At 42.5% G+C, this 24793-nt stretch overlaps 1 protein-coding gene across 5 annotated transcripts in view; it reads left to right on the top strand.

The window, feature by feature from the left end:
- ARNT2 (aryl hydrocarbon receptor nuclear translocator 2) overlaps nucleotides 1-18844 on the top strand; it is a 104949-nt gene extending 86105 nt beyond the window's left edge. For all 5 annotated transcript variants that reach the window (XM_074880374.1, XM_074880371.1, XM_074880373.1 and 2 more), the window contains 6 exons: nucleotides 156-279; nucleotides 4452-4551; nucleotides 6608-6746; nucleotides 8875-9040; nucleotides 11646-11782; nucleotides 14188-18844. In XM_074880374.1, coding sequence (XP_074736475.1) covers nucleotides 156-279; nucleotides 4452-4551; nucleotides 6608-6746; nucleotides 8875-9040; nucleotides 11646-11782; nucleotides 14188-14286 — 765 coding nt within the window. In that variant the 3' untranslated portion in view covers nucleotides 14287-18844. The remainder of the gene's footprint in view (nucleotides 1-155; nucleotides 280-4451; nucleotides 4552-6607; nucleotides 6747-8874; nucleotides 9041-11645; nucleotides 11783-14187) is intronic.
- Nucleotides 18845-24793: the final 5949 nt, after the last annotated feature.

The following is a 24793-nucleotide window of genomic DNA, read 5'->3' on the forward strand; positions in this document are numbered from 1 at the left end:
GAAATTTCTCAAGGTTTTATTTTTGTGCCTCTGATCTTTTAAAATGTAAAGTAATGGCAAATTTCAGCAAAATTAAAAATATACTGTGACTGTCCCCGAACTCCTTTTCCTTAAGTATGATGGAGGGAATTGCCTTCCTCTGTGTATCTCAACAGGTGCCTGTTCCAAGTATACCAGCTAACGTTCATGAGGGTGGAAAGTCGGTGGAAAAGCCTGATGCTATCTTCTCCCAAGAGAGAGATCCTAGATTTGCTGAGATGTTTGCTGGAATAACTGCTTGTAAGTGAATGTCTCTGATGCTTCATTTTCAGTACTATATTAAGCTTGGTTACATGATGTGGAGCACAGCTTCAAGAGAATGAAGAGAAACTACAGTGTGGCAGAGAAATTTCCAAACAATGTCAGTCTTCAGGACGTTTCCTAGAATTTGCCTTTAGTTACTATTTCACCTAAAGATGATGAGGAGTAAATTCAAGGAGGGAAGGACAGCTTTTGTGTCACCAGAGCTATCTATTTTTGATCCTCTTTTCATTTCACAGGGGCACCTTAAGCAGTGTTCATAGAATCTAAGCATACTGAGCAGAATTTTCTGTTTCTAAGTATATATTTCCTTTTTTAAACAGCTGATGTGAGTTCATCTCTCTAAATAGACATGGATAAAGAAAGTTACCATGTAATCTTAAGCTAGGCCTGTGTTTTTTAATCAAATCATCAGGTTTCGCATTAATGCTTTCAGAGGCATATGCTGCCTTGAAGTGTAATAATATACTTATTTTCTGGTCAGTTGAGGCATCTCCAGTGATGTTACCTGCCGGTGAGTCCATGCTCTTTTTCCCACAACTTTTGAACTTGTTGGCAAATTCTTACAAGAGTGATAGAAATCTCAGAAATAGTATGTTGTTCTATATTTTGTGAAAACTACTGAGAGGCCAGAGTCCTTACTGAGTGCCCTCACCAAGGATTTCCCAGCCCTGTTCTAAGAGGTAGCAGCCAACTTGTCAGCTGGACAGACATAGCTGACTCAAACTAGCCCCAACCTGCTGCCCGTTGCCCTAACAGACAGAAGTCATTGAGAAGACTGGCAGCTGAAGGGGTCATCCGAAATATATCTGTAGGAAACCAGGCTCATTAATTCCACTGCTCGTGGAAGAACTCATTAATTGTTTATTGTTCTTAACTGTCCTCACTGAAAAAGAGAAGTTTTTACATTTGTTTTAAATAAATCAACGTGCAAGTGTCACGCAGTGCATGAAGGAAACAACCCACAGGGTTTGACTCCAGGGGTGTTGGGAGATGACCTCACTGCATTGGTTTCTTATGTCTGGCTTGGCCTTTTCAAATCGAGAAGGCATTGTAACTGCAGGATAGACTTGATATTCTGTCCTCCTGTTGCTAGGACTTCTCTGTTATTCCTGTTCACCCTTGTCTGTCTACTCTAACAGTGAAGTCAACAGCTGAGGCCATAAAAGGGGTCCATTAGAAGGTAGCAAGACTCCAACCCTAAACACCAGAATATGTTTTTCCAAGCAAGAACATCTTGCTTTTTGGCTGCCTTATTGGCTCTTTTTCAGGCAGCTCTCAACTGTTTGTGGGGAGAGGTTGGGGTTAAGAGTCTAGCAAGCTGTGAGGTAGCTGGAAGGTTATGTTCTTGGAAATGCCATTTCTCTTTTCATTCTTATCAATTTACAGGCTATGCTTTTTTTGGGACATTCACCCTGTCTGAATTTCTCATGGGAGCTGTGATCAAGGTCTTCTCTGAATGATAAAAAGAGATGGTTCACAGTTAGAGATGAGATATGCTGTCCAAAACCAATATTGACAAACCTGCATGCTGCCTGCAAGACATTTGCATTATGTTGATACCCAGTCTCATTCTCTGCTACGTTCTGTAAAAATACAGGTTTGACATAGGGAGATTGTTGCCGTAATTGTACGCAGTGGCCACATGTAACTGAAAATCAAAAGTGGGGAGAGGAAGCCTGACTTCACCGATTCATGCAAGTGCCTTGAAGCAGGGGATGATGCGGTTCTTGGAGATCTTTGTTCTACAGGCAGAATCACTGGTCCTGCTGGGAGAAGGGCATATCATTGACCAGTACAGTGATGGGGTTTAGAGAGAAACAAGTCCATGGATGCAGGGAAAACACTGAAACAAAATGAGGTTTCAGTGCTGTACCAAAGGTGAGAGCAGAGAAGTAGTGCGTAAAGTCCTGAGTGGGAATACAGCTGGGAGGGATGTGGTCCAGATTCAGAGGCTAAAGAGCATTTAGTGTAACTCAGGAAAGAGATTTTTAAAGCTGATTTAGCTGTTTGTGATTAGTTTAGCTGTTCCCTTTGTCTTGACCTCATCCTGCAGCACAGACCCCGGTAGCTGCCATGGCAACTCTGCTCCACTTGAGGAATTCCAGTTCATTTAGGGCACTCTCAGTTTTGCTGGTGAGTTGTTCTCAAATATCTAAAGCACCCACAAGATTTTGTCTCAGTCTCTTCTAACCCTGAGAGTTTGGTATCCCTGTAAAGGGTGGCCTTAGAAAACGGGACATCTCATGCAAGAATGACATTACTGCAAAAAAAAGGAAGAATCATCTGTTCTTCTCGGAGATGTCTCAGCCCATTCTCAATTCTTCCTACTATATGCACCACCTTCTCTAGACCTTGTCCCCACTTCTCCTTGCTTTTTTTATATGGCAGCATAGGTTTGCAGCCCAGACTGAAGTGTCTGTGCTGGGCAATACATAGCCAGTGAGGAATTTTTACAAATTTCTACATTACAGAGGAAAAGCAATGGCAGCTTGCATCAGTGGCATACACACTCCTTCTCCGAGGCTCCTGTGAGGTAATTTGAGGCACCTTTGTTCTTTGGGAAGGCAAGCTTAGATTCTTGTTAGGAACATAATGTAAGAAGTAAGAACTTAGGTAACAGAGAATAGCTGGTGTGTGTTGGAGGCCTTTTGTGAGCCACACTCATGAGGCCTCCAAAAGCTAGGGAAAACTATAAAATACTTCTGTTAGTTGTGAGTTGAGTGGGCCTTTTGTCCAGGAAAGCATCTTGTGAAATGAGTAGGAATCTGAAAAGAGCAAAGGGGTAAATGAGGAGGCAGGCTTGATTTCTAGGTTCGTCAGAGGTGCACAGCAACAGCCAAAGCCATCAGTGAATTTTGCAGTATTTTGCACTTGGAGGTAGTAAGAGAAGATGAGGAAAGTGAATAAATGGTGGTGGAGCAGACCTTTAAATTATTTTAAGAAAAGCAGTAGTAGTGAGGTTTCCCTTGGCTTTGGAATAATCCAGTGCCAGAAAATTAAATTAAGGGACCAAATGGCACTGTTCACCCAATCTCATTTCATTCGATTAGAGATTGATCTCCAGTTGCCACATTAAGAGTAGACTATAAAAGTTAATGGCATCTCCATGTGTGTGTTATTCACTATGCTAGTCTGTTTTACGCCCCACTGAGATGTTTGCATCCTATTTCATGCTCCCTCAAGCCACATATAGGACAGCAAAATCCATAAGAGACCAGTGTTTTGCCTTGCCACAGCTCAGGTGAGCAAGTCTTGCAGACACTCAGAAGCAAAGTGCCTCCAGCCACCTGTGAGATTGAAATGCAGGTAGGGGCTGTAGGATCACCCCCATTTGCAGGTTGTCACCCCAAGATCTGCAGGCATGCCACCAGACTGCCTGGGAGAACCACGTACTGCCCTCCGCCTGTCCTGGAGGGAAGCAGGCTGTCAGCTGGTTAGGACAGGGGCTCTTTGACACCATTCCTTGGGATGTTTAATCCAGGGGGGTCTGGGCCCTCAGCTGCTACCTCAGTGCAAAGAGGCTGCAATAACAGCAGCAGCCCTGGAGGGCTGCTTCTGGAGCCAGAAATGTACCTTCACCTGAGGCCATCCCTGGGTAGGCCACAGAGCTGCACATGCATCAGCCTTTCTTCAGACCAGGCTTGTTTCGTGGGACATTATTCCATTCCCACAGGCAGACTCTCCCATCTTTCTTCCAGAAAACCTTTGTTCCCCTTTCCAGTCTGTAGCTGGGACTCGTACACCCATCGCTGCCTGCCTCAGCCAGAGCCACTCGCTGTCTCCCGTTCCCCCTCCTGCCTGCGTGGTCGGGAGCAGCTTCCAGCGGGCACAGAGAAGGTCTGGGCTGCGTGGCTGGAGGGCATGTACCAGTGTTATGTTCCATGCAAACAATAGCATTAACGAGGTACATCCTGGGAAGAGGGTATGAAGGAGACACAAACCAGCTGTGCCTCTAGTTTCATACTGAATTGTCATATAGCCCTTTTGTGTCATTCTTAATGTGTTCCACAGGGCTTCTTCATAAAGCTTTAAGAAGGAAAGAAAAATCCCTGCTGCGGATATACATTGCAATGCTCATTAAATAATTTTGCCTTCATTTTCTCATCCCCTAAACTTTTCTCTTTCTGTGATTTGTTTTTCTTTTGTAGCAGATAAAAAAATGATGGCCTCCGCATCCACAGCAGGAAACCAGCAGCTTTACTCACAGGGAAGCCCATTTCAGCCAGGACATTCGGGAAAGACTTTCAGGTACTGTAGTCCAGACCCTGAACCTATCAGCTTTTGTCTGATAACGGGGGACCGTTCCCCTTCAATCTAGTGGAAACAAAACCGATCTAAGATGCAAGGGCTCTCTTTACATGAATGAACTTTGCTTTGTGTACACTTCACTCCTACATAATGTCTCAGCGCTTAGGCTAGGTTTACAAGCTGAGATGATTTGGATATCTGTGTTGAAAATAGCGGCTGGTAAGTAAATACTTGTTGCTGTGATGATGTAATTGGAAAAAAGCTAAGAAGCAGCAACAAATCATGAAAGGAATTAAATCTGAGAGGTGATGGGGCAGGCTCAGAGATCTGAGGAACATTGAACCAAGCTGGGAAGGTGCAAAGATTTGGTTTGCACTTACAGCTCTTAGTACTTCTACAGGCTGCTGTGAAGGGTGTTGGTGTGGACACCTTATTAAATGAAACAGAGGGATGCTTCATCCATAGTCCCTGGTGAGGGCTGGGACGCGGGCATCAGTAGTTTTCTAAGGCAGCTTCCACATACACATGAGGTGGTGGTCTGGCATTTTCTGAGGCATTTTTGAGTTATTCCAAGTGCGTGTGGTTGCCTGCCAGCTGGCAATACAGATTTGGCTAATCTGAAGTTTAAGAGTTTGCTTTCATTTCCAGTCACTGACAGTATGGTAACAGTGATTATATTTACCTTAGTGCCTTTCATATCACTGTTCTGGGACTGTCATACTGGAGTTTCTTTATCCTGTTTTAGACCATCCAAGGTTGTGAAAGTGAAGGAACAGCCACTCAGAGGCTGTCAGTTCCAGGAATTAGAAAACATCTGCAAACAATAATTTTATTTAAACCAATGTGTTCTTAAAGTTACAATTGCTGATAATCTCAGTGGGGAGAAATAAAATCCCCGTGCATATGTTTTGTCAAATTAAAACCAAGAATAACTTGGGGGGGATATGACAGTAAATTAAAATGTCTTCTAATTGGATATTGTATATTGCTGGATGGTTGACTTGCCATCTTGGGGTTTGGCGTGTGTTTTGTTTGTTTCCTTTGTTAATTCCTGATGTTTAACTATAGCTTTTTTCCTACTGATGTTCTATTACATCAAGTAATGACACATCTTCCAGCATTTCCACCCTTGAACTGTCCTCCTTGAATGCTCTCCAGGCTAGTCCGTTCAGTTACTGAGACTGGGCAGCCTTTAGGTACTGTTTTGCAGACTCCTGGTTTCAAAGTATATATTCCAGATGCAGTCCAAGCCCCTTAGACAATGGGACTTTCCAGTCCAGCTGGGAGGGTGTCAGCAGTAGGGCCAGCCCTCCTCAACAGCTGCTGTGTGCTTCCGAGTTCAGCCAGATTTAGATGGACTTTCTTGTCCACATTTCTCTCTTTGGAGACTCTGTGGTAGTAAAAATAAAAATAAAATAAAAAAAAATAGAAAACAAACTCTGCAAAGAATTTCTAAACACACACTTTGCTTCTAGGCAGCTTAAGAAAGACAGAATAACAACTCCCATACTGAAATGCCTGCCACGTTTTGCTTACCACTCTGGGAGGGATTTTGTCAGTCTTAGAGGATTCAGTCCTGCATCCTCTCTGCTCAGCCTTGTTTACTTCTTTTCCTGATCTGCTCTCTTCTTACTCTGTAAAATGATTGTGAAAATAGACAATAGGGAAGGGATTAGAGAAAAGAACAATCTGTTTCAGTTGATGCACAAAAGCATTTTTATATCTTGGGTCTTGGGTCTTTTAATGCATTAGATACTGAACTAGTATGGAGCCGTGTTTATGCACCGTGTGTTAGACTGATTTTTTTTTTTCTTGCAAGCCTTTTCAAAGAGATTATAGAAGTCTAATTCAAAATAATTTTGCCCTTTGTGTCTATTTGAACTGGCATTTTAGCATGCCAATATGTTTCATAGTTTTGTGATGGTTTTAAGTCATTTTTTATTAAGACAGATTGAACAATTAATTTTAATGTGATTATAAAAATTTCCATATCTGGAATACTGTTTGTGCATCGAGAATGTATCCTACAAATGAGGCACTGTTTCTGTTCCTTTAGTTCATCTGTGGTACATGTGCCTGGTGTGAACGACATCCAGTCGTCTTCATCGACAGGCCAGAATCTGACACAGATATCTCGCCAGCTAAATCAGAGTCAGGTTGCCTGGACAGGAAATCGCCCACCATTTCCAGGACAGGTATTGATTAAAAATGTTTTATTTTCATGGTCATTAAAGATTTGCAATCTCTGTGCTAAATAGGAGTAAACCCTATTTATAACGTGATTAAATGCACTTTGTCATTATCATTTGTGTTTGGAGAGGAATCGGTTCCCCCAGTTCTGTTCCTTGGCAGGTTATAACAATTTCAGACAGCTGCCCTATGTGAACTGCATTTAGTTTGTAGTAGTGTTCATAACAGTGACAGTCGCTACGCTGACATAAATCCCAGTGGATGGTCTTGGTCCTGCACTTATTTTTATGCGTGTACTGAATGAAATAAAAGAGGACAGCTGTTATGCTTTAGTATTAAGCCCATGCATTAAATCTTTCTTGGACAAAGACCTTGCACCCAGCAACGTTACCCACAGTTAGCAGAGTTATCAGAAGAGGGCACGCACCAATCCAGGCATGAGTTCAGAGCAGAGGCTACTTAGCCCATTGCCTCTCTGTTACTCACATTTTGTCCCATGCTGGAGGAAGCAGCATGTCACACTGTGAGATGCCCTGGTTCGACAGTGTTAGCCCAGAAATTACTTCTTGTTCTGTGCAACAAGAAAAAAAACTGATTTGAATCTCTGTTAAAGACAAAGAATATGAAATAATCGTCTTTGAGCTATCATTAATGCTGCTCTTATTCACTCCTGACTTTCCATTGTTCGGTAGACTAGAATGGCATGTTGGGGTGGACACTAAATAATTTTTCAGTAACTAAATGATTTCCACATTAATCACTGGTTCTTTCCAGCCCTCAGCGTGCTGTGGTTATTCTGTCACACCTGTGCAATGAAATTCAATTGTAATTCCTTTTTTTTTTCCTGAATGATACGCAATATTCTAAAATTTACTACAAAAAATTACTCATTCCTCTTACTGTCTAATTCTGTTCAAGTCAACAGAGTTTGTATGTGAGTGTAGGGAAATTGGAATTCATTCATCCATCATAAATAAAGTAAAATCAAGTTAAGCCTTGCAGAAGTGACACATCATGCTCTCACTGTCATTGTGGAAGCCTTTAGAAATGTACGATTTCTTAGCTTGGAACAGATCTGAAGACTTAATAGCTTCTTCATCATGTTATATGCCTGTTGGGATCTGTTTTCCTCCCCCAGCTCCCCTCCATTTGTCCCAAGAGAATAGTTTCACTTGAGTGCATTGATTGCCAATAACAGTGCACATCATTAGAAGTATCCAGAGATGTAATCACCTTTAATTTCTATTTGTGGAACTAGTCAGGCACTGAGTTTTTCTTGGAACTGCTGGATTTGTTCATGATGTGGGCAGTGGTTTGTAAGCAGATTCTATCTGTAGCATTATAGGTTGCTGTAGCACATGACTTTGGATGAGACGCTTCACCTCCCTTAGTCTCAGTGTATATGTTGAACATGTCTCAAAGCAGTCTGCAGTGTTTAATCATTTGTGTAATGTTCTTGGAGATCCTATGACGAAGCCATTATGTAGATGAAAATGACAGCAAGTTGGTTTTTAATACTCTTGAATTAACTCAGCTGCCTGGTTAAAGCAAAATTAGACTATTTCTTCCCTCCTCCCAGGGCTGGTGATTCACACTCCCTCCCAGGCCTTTTACAAGGCAGAATAACTTTGCTGCCCGTATTTCTTAGGCAGGGAGAGAAAGCAGCTCATTAGCTTTGAAACTTCTTTGGCCAGTTTCCCTCGAGCACTGAAAACTCTGGGCATCTGAGAACTGCCTATATTCTGCAAGACATTCAGATAACCGTGATCTTACTGTGGTGCTGCAAAATCAAAACATCTGGCAGATAAATGTGAATTCTTTATACCTGTTCAGTTTGAGATTAATCCTTGTAATAGAGGTGAAGGAAATCCTGTTTTTTCAAATATCTCTGATATTGGGTACATGTGAGTTAATCAGCAGGAGCGCTGTAAATGTTGGTTTACAGTCTGTTCTGTTCCTTATGCAGCAGCAAGTTGGCTTTGACAGAAATGAAATGTGGCTGGGACAGTAATAACGCACCTGTTCGCATCTGCAGAGTTTATTTAGTCTTTGCTTTACATTGTTAAAAAGTGAGTCTTCTGTGCTGTTCCTCAACAATAAAACTCATTCCTTCCTTCACCCCTTATTCCTCAGCAAATTCCATCTCAGTCTGGCAAGGCACAGTCATCTCCCTTTGGGATTGGAACAAGTCACACCTACCCAGCCGATCCGTCGTCATACAGCCCCCTTTCCAGCCCAGCCACCTCTTCTCCAAGTGGGAATGCCTACTCTAGCTTAGCAAACAGAAGTGCAGGGTTTGGTAAGTTCTAAATGACGTAACACAAAAATGCACATAAAAATTAAATTCTCCAACATTACCTTCATTAAAAATCCTCCAACCTGTTCTTTCGGTGGGTTGATGGGGAAGCCCAGGTGGTGAATGGGTTTTGCTTTCTCCTGTTGAGCACAGTGGACAGAGATGACCTGTTCCCTCCATGCTGCATCTCTTCCACATCCAACACGCTTCAGAATATTGTGGCATTTTATGGTGTGAGAGAACTTTTATTTTCAGTAAATGGTGTCATGAAAGATTAAAAAGTTGCTTACATTACTAGTACACATCCTCCCAGATTGTGGTCAGCAGGTTTGATTTCTTTTTACTTCTCAGAAGAACGCTTAAATAGCGCAAATTTACATTCTTTTCATTTTTTCAACTTCCCTGACTGCATGGTGGTGTCCTCTTGCCCAGAGATGGTTTGTGGGAGTTTGGCTGGAGACAGGAGTAGCACCCCCACTGCTACTAACCTAATCGGAGAAGGTGCCATGTTTTGAAATGGTTGTCTTTTCCTATTACATGCTAATTTAGTGGCTTATAGACCTTGACCCAATGGGTGACCCCTTGGTAACTTTTCTGCACTCCACCAGCAGAATAATATTTAAGAGTAAAAAAACTACAGATCCATTAGTGAGAAACACACATGGAGTCCACGAAAAATTTTGCTGGCTGATAATAATGCGCAATTCTAAAAAGCATAAGTAGCAGTGTGATAATATGTGTCATTTTTCTCTTGTTCCCTGAGAATAAAATTGGTGCAGATCTGTTGCAGATTACCCTCCCTGAGTGCAGACCTTTGCTGCATTTCCTAGAAAAAGTGCATTGAAACAGTGCTCTTCCCACAGAGCTTATTCATGCCTCCATTTCCACCAGGCTTTGTACATTTGTTTATGAGACAGCCTTGCATTTCAGGCCTAAGCTACTTGGCAAGAACCCTTTCACCTAATGAGAAACATTTCCTGACCTACATCAGTTTGGATACTATTAATAACACAGCCTTCACAGAGACAAATGTCTTTAACCTCCGGCTGGCAGTACCATTTTGCTGAAAAGAAGCATCGTTTGCCTCACTGAGTTAATTTCAGTGTATTGTTCTGGAGAAAAAAAAAAAAAAAAACCCAACAAAAAAAACCCCAAAAAACCCAACACAAACTTGCAGCTTTCTTTTAAAGGGTAACTTAGATGAATTTTGTTTTGGCCCATAAAATGGCTGCAGGGTTTCTGAGTCAGCTGAATTATTGGTTGTGGTAATGTCAGTAAGGGAAGAGCTGTAATTATCTACTTCAGATGTGATAGAAATACGTCACTACAGCCTGTTTACTTTCCTGTAAAATGTTCACTTTATCTGTTTTGCATGGTTTAGCTGGTAGCCAAAAGGATTGCATTAAGCACGTGTTTCTCTATTTTCTGAAGCCATGACTATGAGTAGTGACTGATTTGACATGATCGAGTCTGGTTATCATCGACCTGGCATAACACACATGGAAGTTTGGCACAGGAAACTTGGCACCCTTGGCAGAGGGCACTGATAATCAGAGAGAACCAGATCTAAGCTTATACACCTCTGCAGTGAGGTGAAAATAGGAATATAGGAGTAGTTATATAGAAAAAAGGGGGGAAAAGGAAAAAAGGTTTGGAGGAAAAGGATAAGCTTGGTGGCAAGCTTTCTAAAATGCTCATTCTTAGGAGACATTGTAAATAATTGAAGGAAAATTATCCAAAAATTTTATAAATTTGGGGTCAGTCTGTAGAAATACAGAGTAAAATGAGTCCAGCTTAAGTGTGACCTGTGACTGTACTCATGAAAATTGTATATATAGTAGGTGACCAAATTAATGTGTGTCATCATGTTTTTTTCTGATAAGACTATTTAGAAGAAATCCATCTCTCTGAAATCATCATTTTAAGTGTATTTACCATAACACTGTTCATGTTGCTCTCTGAAATTTACATGGCCTCAGACTTTTAAGAAACCATCACCATACAAACAGGATAATAATTTGCTATAAGCTGCATGTTCAATAAATCATTTTGCAGCTGTAATATTGGAGGACAAGTCAGTCCAGCTGACATTTAATACAGCAAGACTGTTGTCTGTTGATCTTACTGTTTTTACATCTGCTTACAAAATCTTACATCTGCTTGCATGCTTCTTAGATGAGTAGGTAACTGCACCGACTGCTCTGCAAGAATTAGTCTTTTAAAGGGAAAGGGCATTCAGATGATTCAGTTTCATTTGTAAGTAAAACGGCAAATATTCCCTATTAGTGATTAAAAAGCTGTGGGGGAACACTTAAAATTGTCTTCCAGTGCCTGGTTCGTGGTGTCACTGTGTGTTTTGCTGTAAGCAGTTCACCTGCCATGTCTGTGCAGCCGTGGCACTGAGCTTCGCTCTCAGGTTGGCCCCCCACGCTGCAATCAGGGTTGAAACTCCCTTCGGCTTCCACCCTGCAGGGGCAGGGTGTCACTTGGGGTCTTTTTTTCTAAGACTCATTTGCAAACACGGGCATTGATGGATGAAGCCTCAAAAAGCAGGCAGGCATTTTGAAGGAGCTGCTTTCTGACTTCTGCCCTTTCTCCCCCCGGCCAGCTGAAGGTGGCCAGAGCAGCGGCCAGTTCCAGGGGAGACCTTCCGAAGTCTGGTCCCAGTGGCAGAGCCAACATCACAACCAGCAAAGCGGCGACCAGCATTCGCACCCGCAGCCCAGTCAGACCGAGGTGTTCCAGGTGAGGAGAGTTCAGTGAGCCCAAAGTCCCTCTGACAGCTTCTCACTGCTGAGTTGAAGAACCGTGGCCCTCGGTGGCCGGGGTGCCAGCAGGGCTTGGAGCAATTACCTCTTGCTGTGTGCTGCCATGGGTTTGCACTGCTGTTAGCTGGCATTAGCTACAGCTGAGATGGTTTTGTTTTCTGCCTAAGAACAGCATCTTTGCTGATTTAAAGTGCTGTTTTCCCTTCTCTTTGCACCCCATATTTCAGGCTTATGTGTTTTGCCAGAGAAGCCATGAAATAGTCCCAAATAGTCTTATCCCAGTGCTGCCTCTAAAATCCCGGTAAAATCCAGTTAGACATCAGTGTAATTCTCTCTGATAGTTCAAGCAGGAAAGGAGTCTGATACTGGATAGAAGATAGTGGCCAATAATGTTTGAAGGTGAAACCCAGTCAGATATCAATCCTCTTCAACTACTAAGTATCATTCTGAGCCTTCACTACAGATGGAGTGGGACTTCGTAAGTTAACTAATAAAGTCTCTGTCCTTGTATAACTTGTTTTTAAATTAGATCAAGAAGACAGTTTACAGCAAAACAATGCAGATAAATGCAGAAAAGACAGCTCAAGCCCCAAGCAAGGTTTAGGAGTGAGGCACCTCATTATCTTAGAAAGTAAATTCACCTGCAAGACCGGGCTCGTGCTCAGTTGCTCGCAGGAGCACTGCAGAAGAGACACTAGCCTGAAAATATTCCTGTGTGAACAAACCATTGCTTCACACAGGAACAAATAACATCACTACATCTGGAATAACTACCTGTCTGCATGCTTTTACCCCATGGCCCAGGCAAGATTAATCTGTTGCATATCTCTCTGTGTGCAAAGTTTAATCGCTTTGCATGTACTTTAACCTGAAAGCATATTCAGGTGGAGCTGATGGCAGCATGGTTTGATGCCCCCAGAGACACAGGGCTCCAACCAGCATCTTGCTTGTGTCTCAGGCAGTGCTGTGTCCCAGCAAATGTCTTATGAAATTAGTGGGAAGGAGGGCCAAGGGAGAAAGGGAGAGCTGGGCTCACAGAGCTCTTGGAGGTGATGGTGCATTTGGAGGGAATTGGGAGAATAGCTGGATGTGATGAGAAATTTGGATGAGCTCAGTTCAAAGGCCACGAAGTTGCTTGGACTGTTTGTGCCTGAAGCCAGCCCTGGGTTAGCTGGACATAAGGAGGGAGGCAGACTCGAGACCTGCCAGGTCTCTGCCTGAGGAGACCTTGCCTCAGAGGCTGCAGCAGCAGAAATGCCTTCAAAGAGATGGAAATTTAAACAGGCGGGGGCAGCTACAGCTTCCCCTTGGCTGGGGAGGAATGTGGAAAAACATAAAATAAGTGCAAGTTTTGGTCAGAAAATGAAGGCTGACCCTGGCAGCTGAGAAACTGCCAGTTGTGTTCACAGCCTCTTTCACCACCATCGACAGGGATGCTACAGAGACCTCGATGGATTTTAATCTGCCTTTATTTTGGGATAACTTTTCAGTACACAGCAGCTCTCGGCAGTTATTCCTTCACAGAGCAGATCCTGTGAGCTTTCGTACTTGCTCTTTAGGTTTTGCTTTATTGTAAGGATAATGAGCCATCCCTGGCAAAACTTCGCTTTGCAGCGAGAGCTTGTTATTGTAAGGACTGACAGGAAAAGCAAGCATAAACTCTGGTTTTCTCAGCAAGGGATATCTTTTCCCTGTGGCTTTGGTCTCTGGCTGAGAGGAAAGGTTGAGTATTTTTTGAAACCTCCTGCAGGGACCTCACTTGGCTCAAGACACGTGGGAGCAATTACCATGAAATCCCATTTCTCCTGAGAAGTTCCTGCTATTTCCTCTGCCTTTGTACATGTATGAAGGCTGCTTGGGCATCTTGTTAGCTGGGGTGGATGTCCAGTCTTTGGTGTCCTCAGAAGACAAAGAGCAGTAATATGTTCCCTTACAGAGCGCTGGTGAGGAGGTGAGACCCTCCCCAAACTCATGCTGATAGAGCAAGAGCTCCTTTCTGTAGGGTGCAAGTATGAGATGTTAAATACTTCCCATATAGTGAAACCAGAGAGTTTGCTTCTCTCCACGTGTAACTACTCATTCCAAGGGGAGCAGTTTCAGCCTGGGAGGAGTACCGGGCAGCTCAAATGTGCCTTATTCAGAGGAGCAATCCAAAACTTCTGCCCTGCTGAAGTCCCACCTCCCGTTCAGAAACGCTCCAGCAAAACATAAATAGTACGTAAACCTTAGCCCAGCCCCCCGCACAGGTCTGGTTTTCACCGTATTTATGTAACCTTTGGCCTTTTCTGGTTTTACACTGAAAAGATGAACAGGAAACAGTTTGTGTCTAGATAAAGTGTTAGCAAGTGACACTTCGCTTTGATTTTTTTCCTTATCATGCAGGACATGCTGCCAATGCCGGGGGATCCGACGCAGGGTACTGGCAATTACAACATTGAAGATTTTGCTGACCTGGGCATGTTTCCACCATTTTCTGAGTAGCTTGTGAAGCAGAAATGGAAGTTCTTCTCCAAGGCCATTTCAGTGTAATTTTGGCTCTGCTTTTTCTGTGTTGCATTTCTGTAGAAGCTACTAAACCAGAAGACACATTTCTCATGTTTCAGATAGTGGTGTAGGGCTTGCTCTCTCCTTCTTGGGGTGTGCCAGTGCCAACAGAGGAGCTCCAGCACTTGTTAGTGTTCATTGACAGCTCCATTTTTATTTCTTTTTATTTTATTGTCATCTACCTCAGAGATGAAAAACTTTGCTTGATTTTAAAAAAAAAATCTCTGAGTCTTAAACATTTGAATGTGAATGATACCTAATATTTCCTTTGAATGGTAATTTTTAAATAGATAACGAAGTAACAAAGACTAACAGAGAAAAGGTAAGGTAATGTCTTGTTACAGTGCCTACCGCTCAATTTTGATGCCTTGCTTTAAGCTTAAGTTTCTGGAAGCAGACACAATATTCTGTTTTCTTTGATTCTTGTAGTTTTTAGGTCACTTTAAATGTGAGATTAAGCAACATAGTGTAGGCCTCTCTCACCAGAAGATTCAGCTCCGCCTTTTCTAACTTAAACTTGAATGTGTGTACATTTTGGTACTTTATGTATATCTTGTGCTGTATGAAGTGATTACCTGTACTGGTTTCTTTTGCCTTTACAAAGGGTCCATTCTGGAGTGTACTGAAAAGGTTGACGATATATGTGGAGGATTTAGATATCCTGGGAGTCTCCATCACTTCACATAGGTGTTCTTACTTTTAATTCAGGTGGTTCTCTGTTCAGAACAAACATTTACTTACATAAGCTATTAGTCTGTTTTTGCACTGAATTGAGGCCTATAACTCTATACATTTCTCACCGGCTGCTTTAATTTCTATTGTTCTTGCTCTCCCAAAAATATTGCCTCATAAAAAATGACTGTAAACACATCAAGATTGCATTTTCTATATTAGCTGCATTTCCTTTCTGTGAAGTACTTTTTTATACTGTGAAACCTCACATTTTAACAGTGCAAGGTGGTGGCCTATTAAATCATTCAAGCTCATTTGCTGCAAGCAGTGAGATGGTTTTGTAGTGTATAATTTTTTTAGAGTGAGTTGGTAATAGATATCAATTGGACTATTGTCCACACAGTGATAACTTGAATTTTTGCTTGGATTCCCAAGCAATCACTTCTGTTAAACCCTGTTAACCCTATTCTGTTACATATGGGATTTTCAGCTTACCATGTACTTTGAGGACTCTTGGATATTCTGAATGCTATATGCTTTTCTGCAGGGGTATGTTTATCACCTTCCTCTTGGGTGAGTCACCTACTATGTCTTCATCAGAAATGTGGTAGATAGTTTTTTATTCAGTATTTCAGATGCATGACAAGTTACAGAGGTTGGGTTGTAAGGTCAGTATTTTTATCCAGATCGTTTCTTCTGGGATGGGCAGAGAAGGAAGTGCTCATGAAGGATAAGGAACCCAGAGTTCCCACGTGCAGGTTGTTCATAACCTTTGAGGTTGGACGGTGATAGCCAGCCTTTGCAGAGGAGGAAGGGGGCAGCTTCCCTCAGCCTTTGCGTATTCAAGGGCCATCACGGACCTTGAAACAGCAACCCCAGGGCATAGCCCCCATCTAGAAGATCTCAATGTCCACAGCAACTCTTAGACCTCGCAGCACTAAGGTCTGCCTTCTCATAGCTCCTCTTGAATTCTGGGGTGCCTGTAGCAGGAGGCACTGTGCACATCACTGTAGTCCATCTTGTCAGGATAATATCTTGAAAAGCAGGCAGGCCCCTGTCCTGCAGCCTGCTTTGACCACACAGGTTTCATGCTGATGGCTGGGCTGCAGCGAACATGACCCAGGGACACGGCTTTAGCAGTTAGCCATATAGTGGTGTCCCATCTGAATTTGCTTTCCCAGCCTTCTCTGAGAACAGCATGTAGTTTTCAGTAACCATAAAGAGTCCCTCCTACTGTTTCTCTCACTAAATCTGGGACCAATCTCTTACCCTATATGCAAGTGGGGCTAGGGACTCTTTTTTTAGGAAATTTTTTTATATGTCTAGATGCAGTACTGGAGAGGCCTCAGATCTCCTGATCTACTTGCCTCACCAAAATCACGCTGAGAACAAACAAAAAACCTCATATCTCTTCTCTCCCAGAGATTGGGAAAATACCTTCTTAGGTAAGCAAGCCATGCACTTACACAGTATTCTTTTAAATACATGGATGTTTATTATCTTGGAGCCTTCTCCCTTTCTGCTCACGCTGCTTGGATGAATGACTGCTCATTGAATTAGATAGGTAAAGCTCTAGAAATTCATTGATATCTGTAAAAGGTGCCTAGATGCTGTGCCAGCTGAGCGAGGTGGTCTGTCCGTACAGCAGGGCATGCTTTTAAAAGGGGCTAATCACGAGGGAGAGAGCAGTAGGTAAGTAGTTTATATCTCTGCACAGAAGACACTTGACATGATAAATGTCAGTTCTTCTAAAACTTTTAAAAAACATTTCTGTGTAAACTGAAAAATGAATTGAAAAAATGCTGTTCCTCTGTTTTATTTTACCCAACAAAGTGCTCGAAGTATATTTATAATTTACTTTTGTTCCTGAATTCAATCTAAAAATAAGTTTTTTAAAGTAATTTTCTTTCTCCTAACATCAGTGATGATAACTTCCTCAGCGTGTCATGATTTTTATACTACTGTAGAAGGTTTCTTGTGTACAGAATTTGGTTGTGCAGTTAGAATTGCACTGTTAGCAGAATTTCAAGCACATCTCTCTTTTTTTGTTATGGTTTTTTAAATACAGTATTATTTTTTTGAAGCCAGTATGCCTGAGGCATCAGAGCATGGACTGCTTCTCCCCTTGTAGACCACTCCTGCCTTTCTGGCTGGGAAAGGGGATGGCTACTCTGTTATGGGGCAGTCTGGATAGTGCCAGGTTTGGGTTTTCCCTGTGAGCCATTATCGTTCCCCGTTTCTGTTCTGCCATCCCGAGCCAGTGTTTTCTTCTTGGCTTTTCCACCCCTCCTTACCTCCCCTCCCATTCCCGGCCATCCCATCTCTGCAGCGCTTTCCCACGCCCAAGTGGGAGGCGTTGGGTTGCCGTTCCCGAGCCAGCGAGGAGGGAGCGCTTAATAAGTTTAAAGTTTGGCAACTTTGTGCTTCTGACCGAGCAAACAAGCAAGTTCAGCATTTGCTACCGCTGCTGGGCATCCCGCGCTGCCCTCGCCGTGTGCTGCCGTCGTGTCAGTGGCTTGCTCCTCTGAAACAGCCTTGTCCCAGGTCTTGTGGCCGAAAAAGCTGTGTAGCGTTGGCTGTGCTGTATCTTTTTGTCATGTGTTTGGTTACTAAAGCAACTTACTTATCCTATAGCTGAAGTTATAAAGTGCATTTGGAATGCTAACGTTTTTATTACGTGCTGTTGGTGTAGCTTTGCTGGCACTTTGGCTGCCGGTTTCCGGAATTTCACAGGTGGTGGATTTCTCGTTTCTTTTGTGGTTTTTAAGCTGGAAATAAAGCTGTGATTTCTGATCAAACTGTGTTGCAAACACAGTGTTTCTTGAAACTGAATCTTTTGGGTTTTAAACTGATGGAGGAAGAAACAGCAAATAGTAATGATCTGGGTGAGTTATTTCAATGAACGGGCATGTAGACTGAGAAGATTTTTAGATACTAAAATATTTACATTCATTTATTCAGACAAGCAATTCTGTTTAACAAGATGGACTCCATCACATTGCTTGTTACAAGTGCTACTGGCAGTACCTACGGTGATGCTTTTAACCAGATAGTTCCATTTGTAGCTTTGTTGCCTTTTTTTTTATTTTGAAGTACAGTATGAAACTGTAAATACTTCTTGCAGTACTGCCTTTTTAACTCTTAATTACTTTTGGCACAGTGTTAAATAGTGTTGGATCTACCCAATTGCTACGACATATATTTTTATACATAGGTGTACTCTTTTTTCGAGAATAATACAGCCATTTTGTCATTAATGCCTTATCAGTGTCATACTGCTGTTGCTCATTGTTTGCAAGGTATTGAGTGGACTAATTTCTAGTTCAGATATTTTCACTTTTCCTGTCAGTGCTCAAGTTTGGCTTCAGGTGATTTTTGCCAGAGTCCCATTTTTCACAGTTGTTAGCTGTGAGGAGAATGTGGGCTTGGTTTTGTTTCTATTAATGGAGCAAAGAAAAGGCGATGGCATCTAATTGTCTTTAAAAGGTCAGTCTTTTCCTACTCTAAACCAGAGTGCATTTCATGGAACTGATGACTGTGGGCACTGATTACTTTGTGTAGATTAATGGTCTTTAAAAAAAAAAATTAAAAAAAAAAATAAAACAACTCCAAAAATGGGCTTCTGTCATTGTTAGGCACTTGGTTATGTATCTGTTTAAACTCTTCATATTGATGTGAAATTGTGCTGTGGATAAAGTGTATTTTGTACTTCTGAATGTTCTATATTTATGACTAACAAGTACAGAATCAGTTGTGTGTATGTATAACTAATAACTGCCTTTTTAAATTTCATTAAAATAAAAATGTCATGAGCTGTTGTTAATTCCTGTCTTTGTGTAAATGAGTAAGATATGCTGTTGGGAATCATCAAGTAGGAGGTAACCCTGAATTATAAGATCCTTGCCAAAAATCAGAAGATTAGGTATTGATCATTGTCTTTGAAATCTCCTCCTCTGCTGTGTGCTCGTGGACAGGAAGTTCCCCTTTTATCTGTCTCGTATAACGGCTGTCACAGGGAACGGGAGAGGAATGATAGTTTGAGATCCCAACTTTTAAAAGAAGTTCAGGAAAAATATTAATTAACAGCCCTCTTCTGCTGATAACGTTGAGGTGTGTGAATTGGTATCTGTGTAGTAGAGTGTTTCATTAGAGCACAGTTGATTTAGAATTAACTCATAGTCTGCGGCAATTTTTATTCACTCCCTGGGGTGGTAACACAGTGTATTCTTTGTCCACCTTTTGGTCTCATTGTTCAAAGTTTAAAAGTACTTGTTTCCTTCCTACAAACATTCTGGTGACCTTTTCAGACTTTCTCATGTAAAGTGCATTTGCCTTTCACTGTGGTTCTTCATTGTATTTATATTGTATTTCTCTGTCAACTTGATAGTTTGTGAGCAGGGTTTACCTTGCTAATAAATCCAGAAAGCTGAAGACTGGACCACAGCAGGAGCTGCAGACGCTGTGCTCTAGGGCATGCATTCCTGGTGCAGGGTAGGTGGTGTTTTCACAGCTCGTACTCCATTTTCAGGGCTCTGCCTGTGGAGAACAGACATGGGCTCTGCTGGGACCCAACGGGAAACCCACAGGCAAAGCAGGGCGCTGGGATGGGCTTAATCAGATGCAGCCACCAGCCCCAACTGCTCTGTTGGGCTCTGCTCACTAGGAAGTGCTCATCCCAAAGAGACAGGTTGGTCAGTGAAAATGTTCTGTTTGCGCTGTTTTGCTGTGAAAAGTGGGTTTTCAGCAAAGTGATGTTCTTTTGGAATTTCCCCAGACGCTTGTGAAAATCTTTGATGAATGGATACACCCCAGACCGTGAACCCCATATGGAAAGGCACCACACCTTTGTCATGGCAGCTGTTTGGTGCTTTTTTGGTGCATTTTAATAGGCTCTTAGCTGCTTTTGAAGAACATCATCCAAACAGAAAGGCACACACAGAACGGGTGTTGCACAGATGCCAAGCAGGGTTTGGATTTTGATTGGGGTGTTTAGGATCCCTCCTAGCACTCCTTTCAGATTGATCGCCATTAACTTGGGCTCTCATGTGCTAAATCAAGTGTGCTTCTGGGCACCAGCGGGACAACTGGGTGTGAAAGTGCTGGGAGCTGTTAATTTTGGTATGGAATCCAGATTTAACGATACTGGATGTGAAATAGAGCCAAATGTTTGGTCGCTGCAGCTCGGCGTGGCAGGACACCATGGTAGAAATCCACACACAAAGGCTGGCACACAGGAAAGAAATGCAGTTGAGGCTCACTGCGTCCCTACATTTATCATCTTTGGCTCTGTAAACTGGCGCTAATGACTAATAGCAACAGCTTAAGTCTTCATTATGATGATAGAAATGTATTTTTCTTATTTTTTCCGTGGGAGCTAATTCTTAGCCATATTTCCATCAATATACCATTATAGTTCAGGAAGTATTACTCATTTAATTTTCCCAGTTTCTCTCCAAGTTGGATGTAACAGGGACAGATACAGGATGAATTCTTGCATCCTTTTTCACCAAGATTCAGCATATTCTTCATTGCAAATACTTGGCAGCATCTTTCTTCAAACTTCTTGGTCTGGCCCACATAAAATAAAATGGAATCACTTGAACTGTATTAATGGATTTGGGATCAGGTCCAGAGGTTGCTAGGGCATCTTTTCATTAGCTCTGGAAAAAATTATCTTCTAATTATAGACTGGCACTAAATACTAATATACAAAATGTGCCATTTGGGACCCAATTGAAAAAAACGTCAACCCAAGTTTCACACATGGAAGATGCAGCAGTGCTTAAGTGCAATTACCATGGTCTTGCAGACAAAAATGTAACAGCTGTACACACATTGCTGTAATTACAAATATGCAGGCACAGCTCTGAAGGATAGAAGAAAGCTCCAACCGCAGCTTGGAAAGGAAACCCGCCCCAACACACGCACCCTGTTAGAGGGGGCTAAATTGCCCAATGCTTCAGCATGCTGCTGCATTATAAATAGCAAGTTCCTCTTCTTAGCTAAGAAGGTGAGGTTTTAAATACTTGAAATCCTTTTAAAAACAGTACTTGAAGCATGGAAGCACTGCAACACTGAACTACTTTGGTGCACCCTAACATCCTAAACACGTTTTGGATGGCTCACATAGCCCCCCCCCCCCCCCCCCCCCGACACTGCCCATCCCAGGTTGCTGTGGCCCCTTCCCTTGGAGCCAAAAGCAGTTCTGTGTGTGGCCCTGACAGGAGGCAGCTTTGATCTGCAAAATAAAATCACAGTATAGTTATTTTCTACTTAATGCTGGAATTACTGGCCATTATCACTGAGGAGCAAAGATTTAGAAGGCAGAAGTTGCCGCTTTCTTTGTAGTTTTGAGACCTTGACTTCGCTAAATAAACACAAGACAAAATGCTGCCCTGGCACACATACGCACAACCCACACTGTCTTCTCTTCAGTGCATGTAGCAGGAGGTGAAGACTGGATCGTAATACTTTCCACTTAAGGAATTTGTACTGTGGGATTTATCTCAAAAGCAGCCCTCCTCTCCCTTGATTTCCCTCGTTGCATGCAATTTCAATCTGTCCAGGGCCAAATGTGTGTGAAGGCCCAGGACGAGGGATAGCAAAACATGACTCACAGAGGGAACGTAAATGCTGTGGGATTCCTTCCTTCACGTAAATCACACTCTTTCAACCAAATGTCACGGCTTCGTTTCTGGTTCACGTAATTCTGAGCAAAAGACATCAGGAGGCAACACTGTACAATGCTGGTTGCTGAAGAATTAATTTTTTTTTTTTTTTAAAAAGGGTGGGTATGTCACATCCTCCCTCAGTTACCTGATGCCGCCTTCTCCAGCCACCAAGAGAGCACAGAGCAGTCTGTGTGAAAATTTAGGGTTCTTTGAGGTAATCCGAGTTGGGAAAGATGCAGTCTGCTTGCCTCAGCGTGATCTGCTGTGGGAAGCATGAGTGCACTTGGAGCATCCTTTCTTCATAGAAGAGGTAGGTAGAAAAAACAGCCCCTGACCCCCCCTTCCAGTGTCCCCTTGGCACCAGCCTGCAGAGGAGAATTCGCATTCCTCCCTGCACCTCCCTCTTCCCCTCAGTGCTCTCCAGTATCTGACTGCTCAAGGCCCCAGAGCTCCTGCAGGCCTCTTCAGAACTGAACAAATTATGCTATAGTAAAAGAAAATCTGGGTTTGGACATTGATTTTACACAGCCTCAACTAATCCTCTAATACCAAGCACATGTGTCATTGTGGTTGTCTTGTGTAGTCAGGAAAAGTTCTTGCCCGATGATTTATTCAGTGATGTAGGAAGAGGCCTTTGTCATTGTACCCATGAAGCTTGAAAACTGAATGTTTGCATCTGTCCTGATACGGTGTGGAAAAGTATTGAAAGCTTTAACTGAAAAATGTCTTGATTTTATTCTATGCAACCCTGAAACTAGATGGTTACGGCTTTATGAAGAATTTGCAGAACTGATACCTTGTTAACTTGAAGCGCTTATCTTTTCCATTGTCTTTTAAAAAATGTATTTGGTGGGGTTGAGAAAAAAAGATATGCTTTGAAATTTGTAAAATTCCTATGAAAAGTTTTAATTATTGAGAAACTATAAAGTGTTGTGCACTTCCTTTAAGCCATATTGACGCCTCCACTGCACAGGGATGCTTGATCTAAAGGAGGTTCTGAATTGGCGTTTATTTAGATTCTTAACATATTTTTTGTGACCTCCATGATTTAAGGTCAGAGACCTCACCAGGGAGTCAATGGAAGTTGTCACTTTAATCATTTTAGTTCTAAAGATTCATCAAAGTTATGCGAATTGACCTAAATTTTCAGCTCCTGCTGAGGGAGTGGGGTTCTGCACTAACCTACCAAGGTTGACCTGGATAGATCATCTGGTAATGAAATACTGGAGCAAACCCACTGAAGCAAGTGTCAATTATATAAATAAGGCTACTAAAAGACAAAAGCCCTAATTCAGTAAATGGTAATATTTGATATTTATAGATCACTATAGACATGCATGACACTTCATCACAGACTGTACACCCACTCCGAGCTCAGGCAGCAGATGATCTCTGACACATTTGTAAAATCCCCATTTTATCCCTTGCACCACTGTGTCAGTAAAGGGTGGGTGAGTAGATTTTTGTACTGATGTTAATAAGGTGTCAAGGCAATTTTTACAAGACTGTTTTAAAACCAACCAAGACTTCAGCATTGAAAAGAGAACTTTATTAGCAGGGGTGGGAATATCAGATAACAGATTCCTGTTTTTCTCTTGGTTTTGTGCTCGTTCTCCCATCAGGAGTATGTTTCACAGCCATTTAAAACACTGGAGCTGAGCTTCCAGCAACAAGTCCATTAATAACTCCTAAAATTGGGTTAAAGATACCCTGAAGGCTCAAATTTCTTTGCTGTTAAAGTCTGCCATCCAGAAGAGAAAATATCTAACAAAAAAGAAAAAAGGCTTTCAATTTCTTCCAGTTGTTTCTCATGAAGAGAATATGCACTAAATCCTGTGCTTGTCAAATTTTAAAAATCACCTGTGAAAATGAGTTTAAAAACTACTTTTCTCAAATGTGACCAGAAGTGCTGCTGAAATGGTTGCCACCTTCCTCTGTTCCTCATGGGACTCGGAGCTCAGCAATAGTGGAGGAGAAGGTCTGATTCCTGAACTGCAGGTCACAGTGGGACTTTGCAGCCACAGCCTATGGCCCAGGAGATTCAGTCTGGACATTTGGAAAAACTTCTTCACTCAGAGAGGTTGTGCAGCTGGGAACAGGCTGCCAAGGGTTCCTGCTGTCTCCGTCCTTGGCTGGCCAGAGCCTTGGTTGACCAAGCTGGGGAGAGCCTTGCTTCCCCAGGAGGTGGAAGAGGTGGGTCCATGGGTCCTGTGCCACCAGTGTTCCTGGGATTCAGTGGGGTCAGCTCCAGCACTCGACACAGAGTCAGAGAATCCACCAAGACCCCTATGTGGTCACTGACCCTAAGTCGGTTAAAAAGTCCAGCTGGCCGCCTCAGCAAGTTGGAGCAGCCACAGGAGTGAGGATACATGGTCACAAGACTTTCTCAGGCTGCGGCCACCTCCAGCTCTGCCTCCTTCATGCCTTGACACATCCTTTCCCCGTACCCAGAAGCCCTGAGAAACTGCTTTGTACCACACTGCCTGTCGGATGTTATGCTGCCTAGCTGTTCCCACACCCATCCTCCTTTGCAGAAATTTGGTCCGCAAAGAGCAGACCAGTTCTCTAAAATGACTCAAGTTGTTGACAAAAATCCCCTCAAGCTGCTGACAAAACCCCAGAGAGACAGTCTATCAGCAAGGCCAGTCCCTGAGTTTTGCAAGCAACTTTTCCTTTTTATTACAGGCCCTGAGAAACCAGGAGAGGGAAGAAAGGAACCAGAGTGAAGCAACAAAATAGCTATTGCCTGATTTGGAACGTTTGTTGCTGGATGATCTCCAATATTCCATTAAATAAAACCCTTATTAAGTGCAGAGTGAAACACAAACACGGCAGTCACCAGACGCAACAACAGTGGGAGAAGTAAACAACGAGGATATTTAATGGGTAAGATCACAATTTAGCTACCAGCTAAAATATCTTCCTGTAGGATTATTTCCATCATCATCACCCAGAAGCGATATGGATTGGTGTGCATGTGGTTTCTAGGTCAAATGTGAAGTCTACTTAGCAATCTTGATGCTGTGGCAAAAGTATCCTGAATTGAAGGAATCTAAGATGGAAGGCAGTAATTCCCAATGGTGTCACAGTATAGGCCCTAG

This window comes from Strix uralensis, chromosome 11, assembly GCF_047716275.1.
Source record: "Strix uralensis isolate ZFMK-TIS-50842 chromosome 11, bStrUra1, whole genome shotgun sequence".
Classification (NCBI taxonomy): Eukaryota; Metazoa; Chordata; class Aves; order Strigiformes; family Strigidae; genus Strix; species Strix uralensis.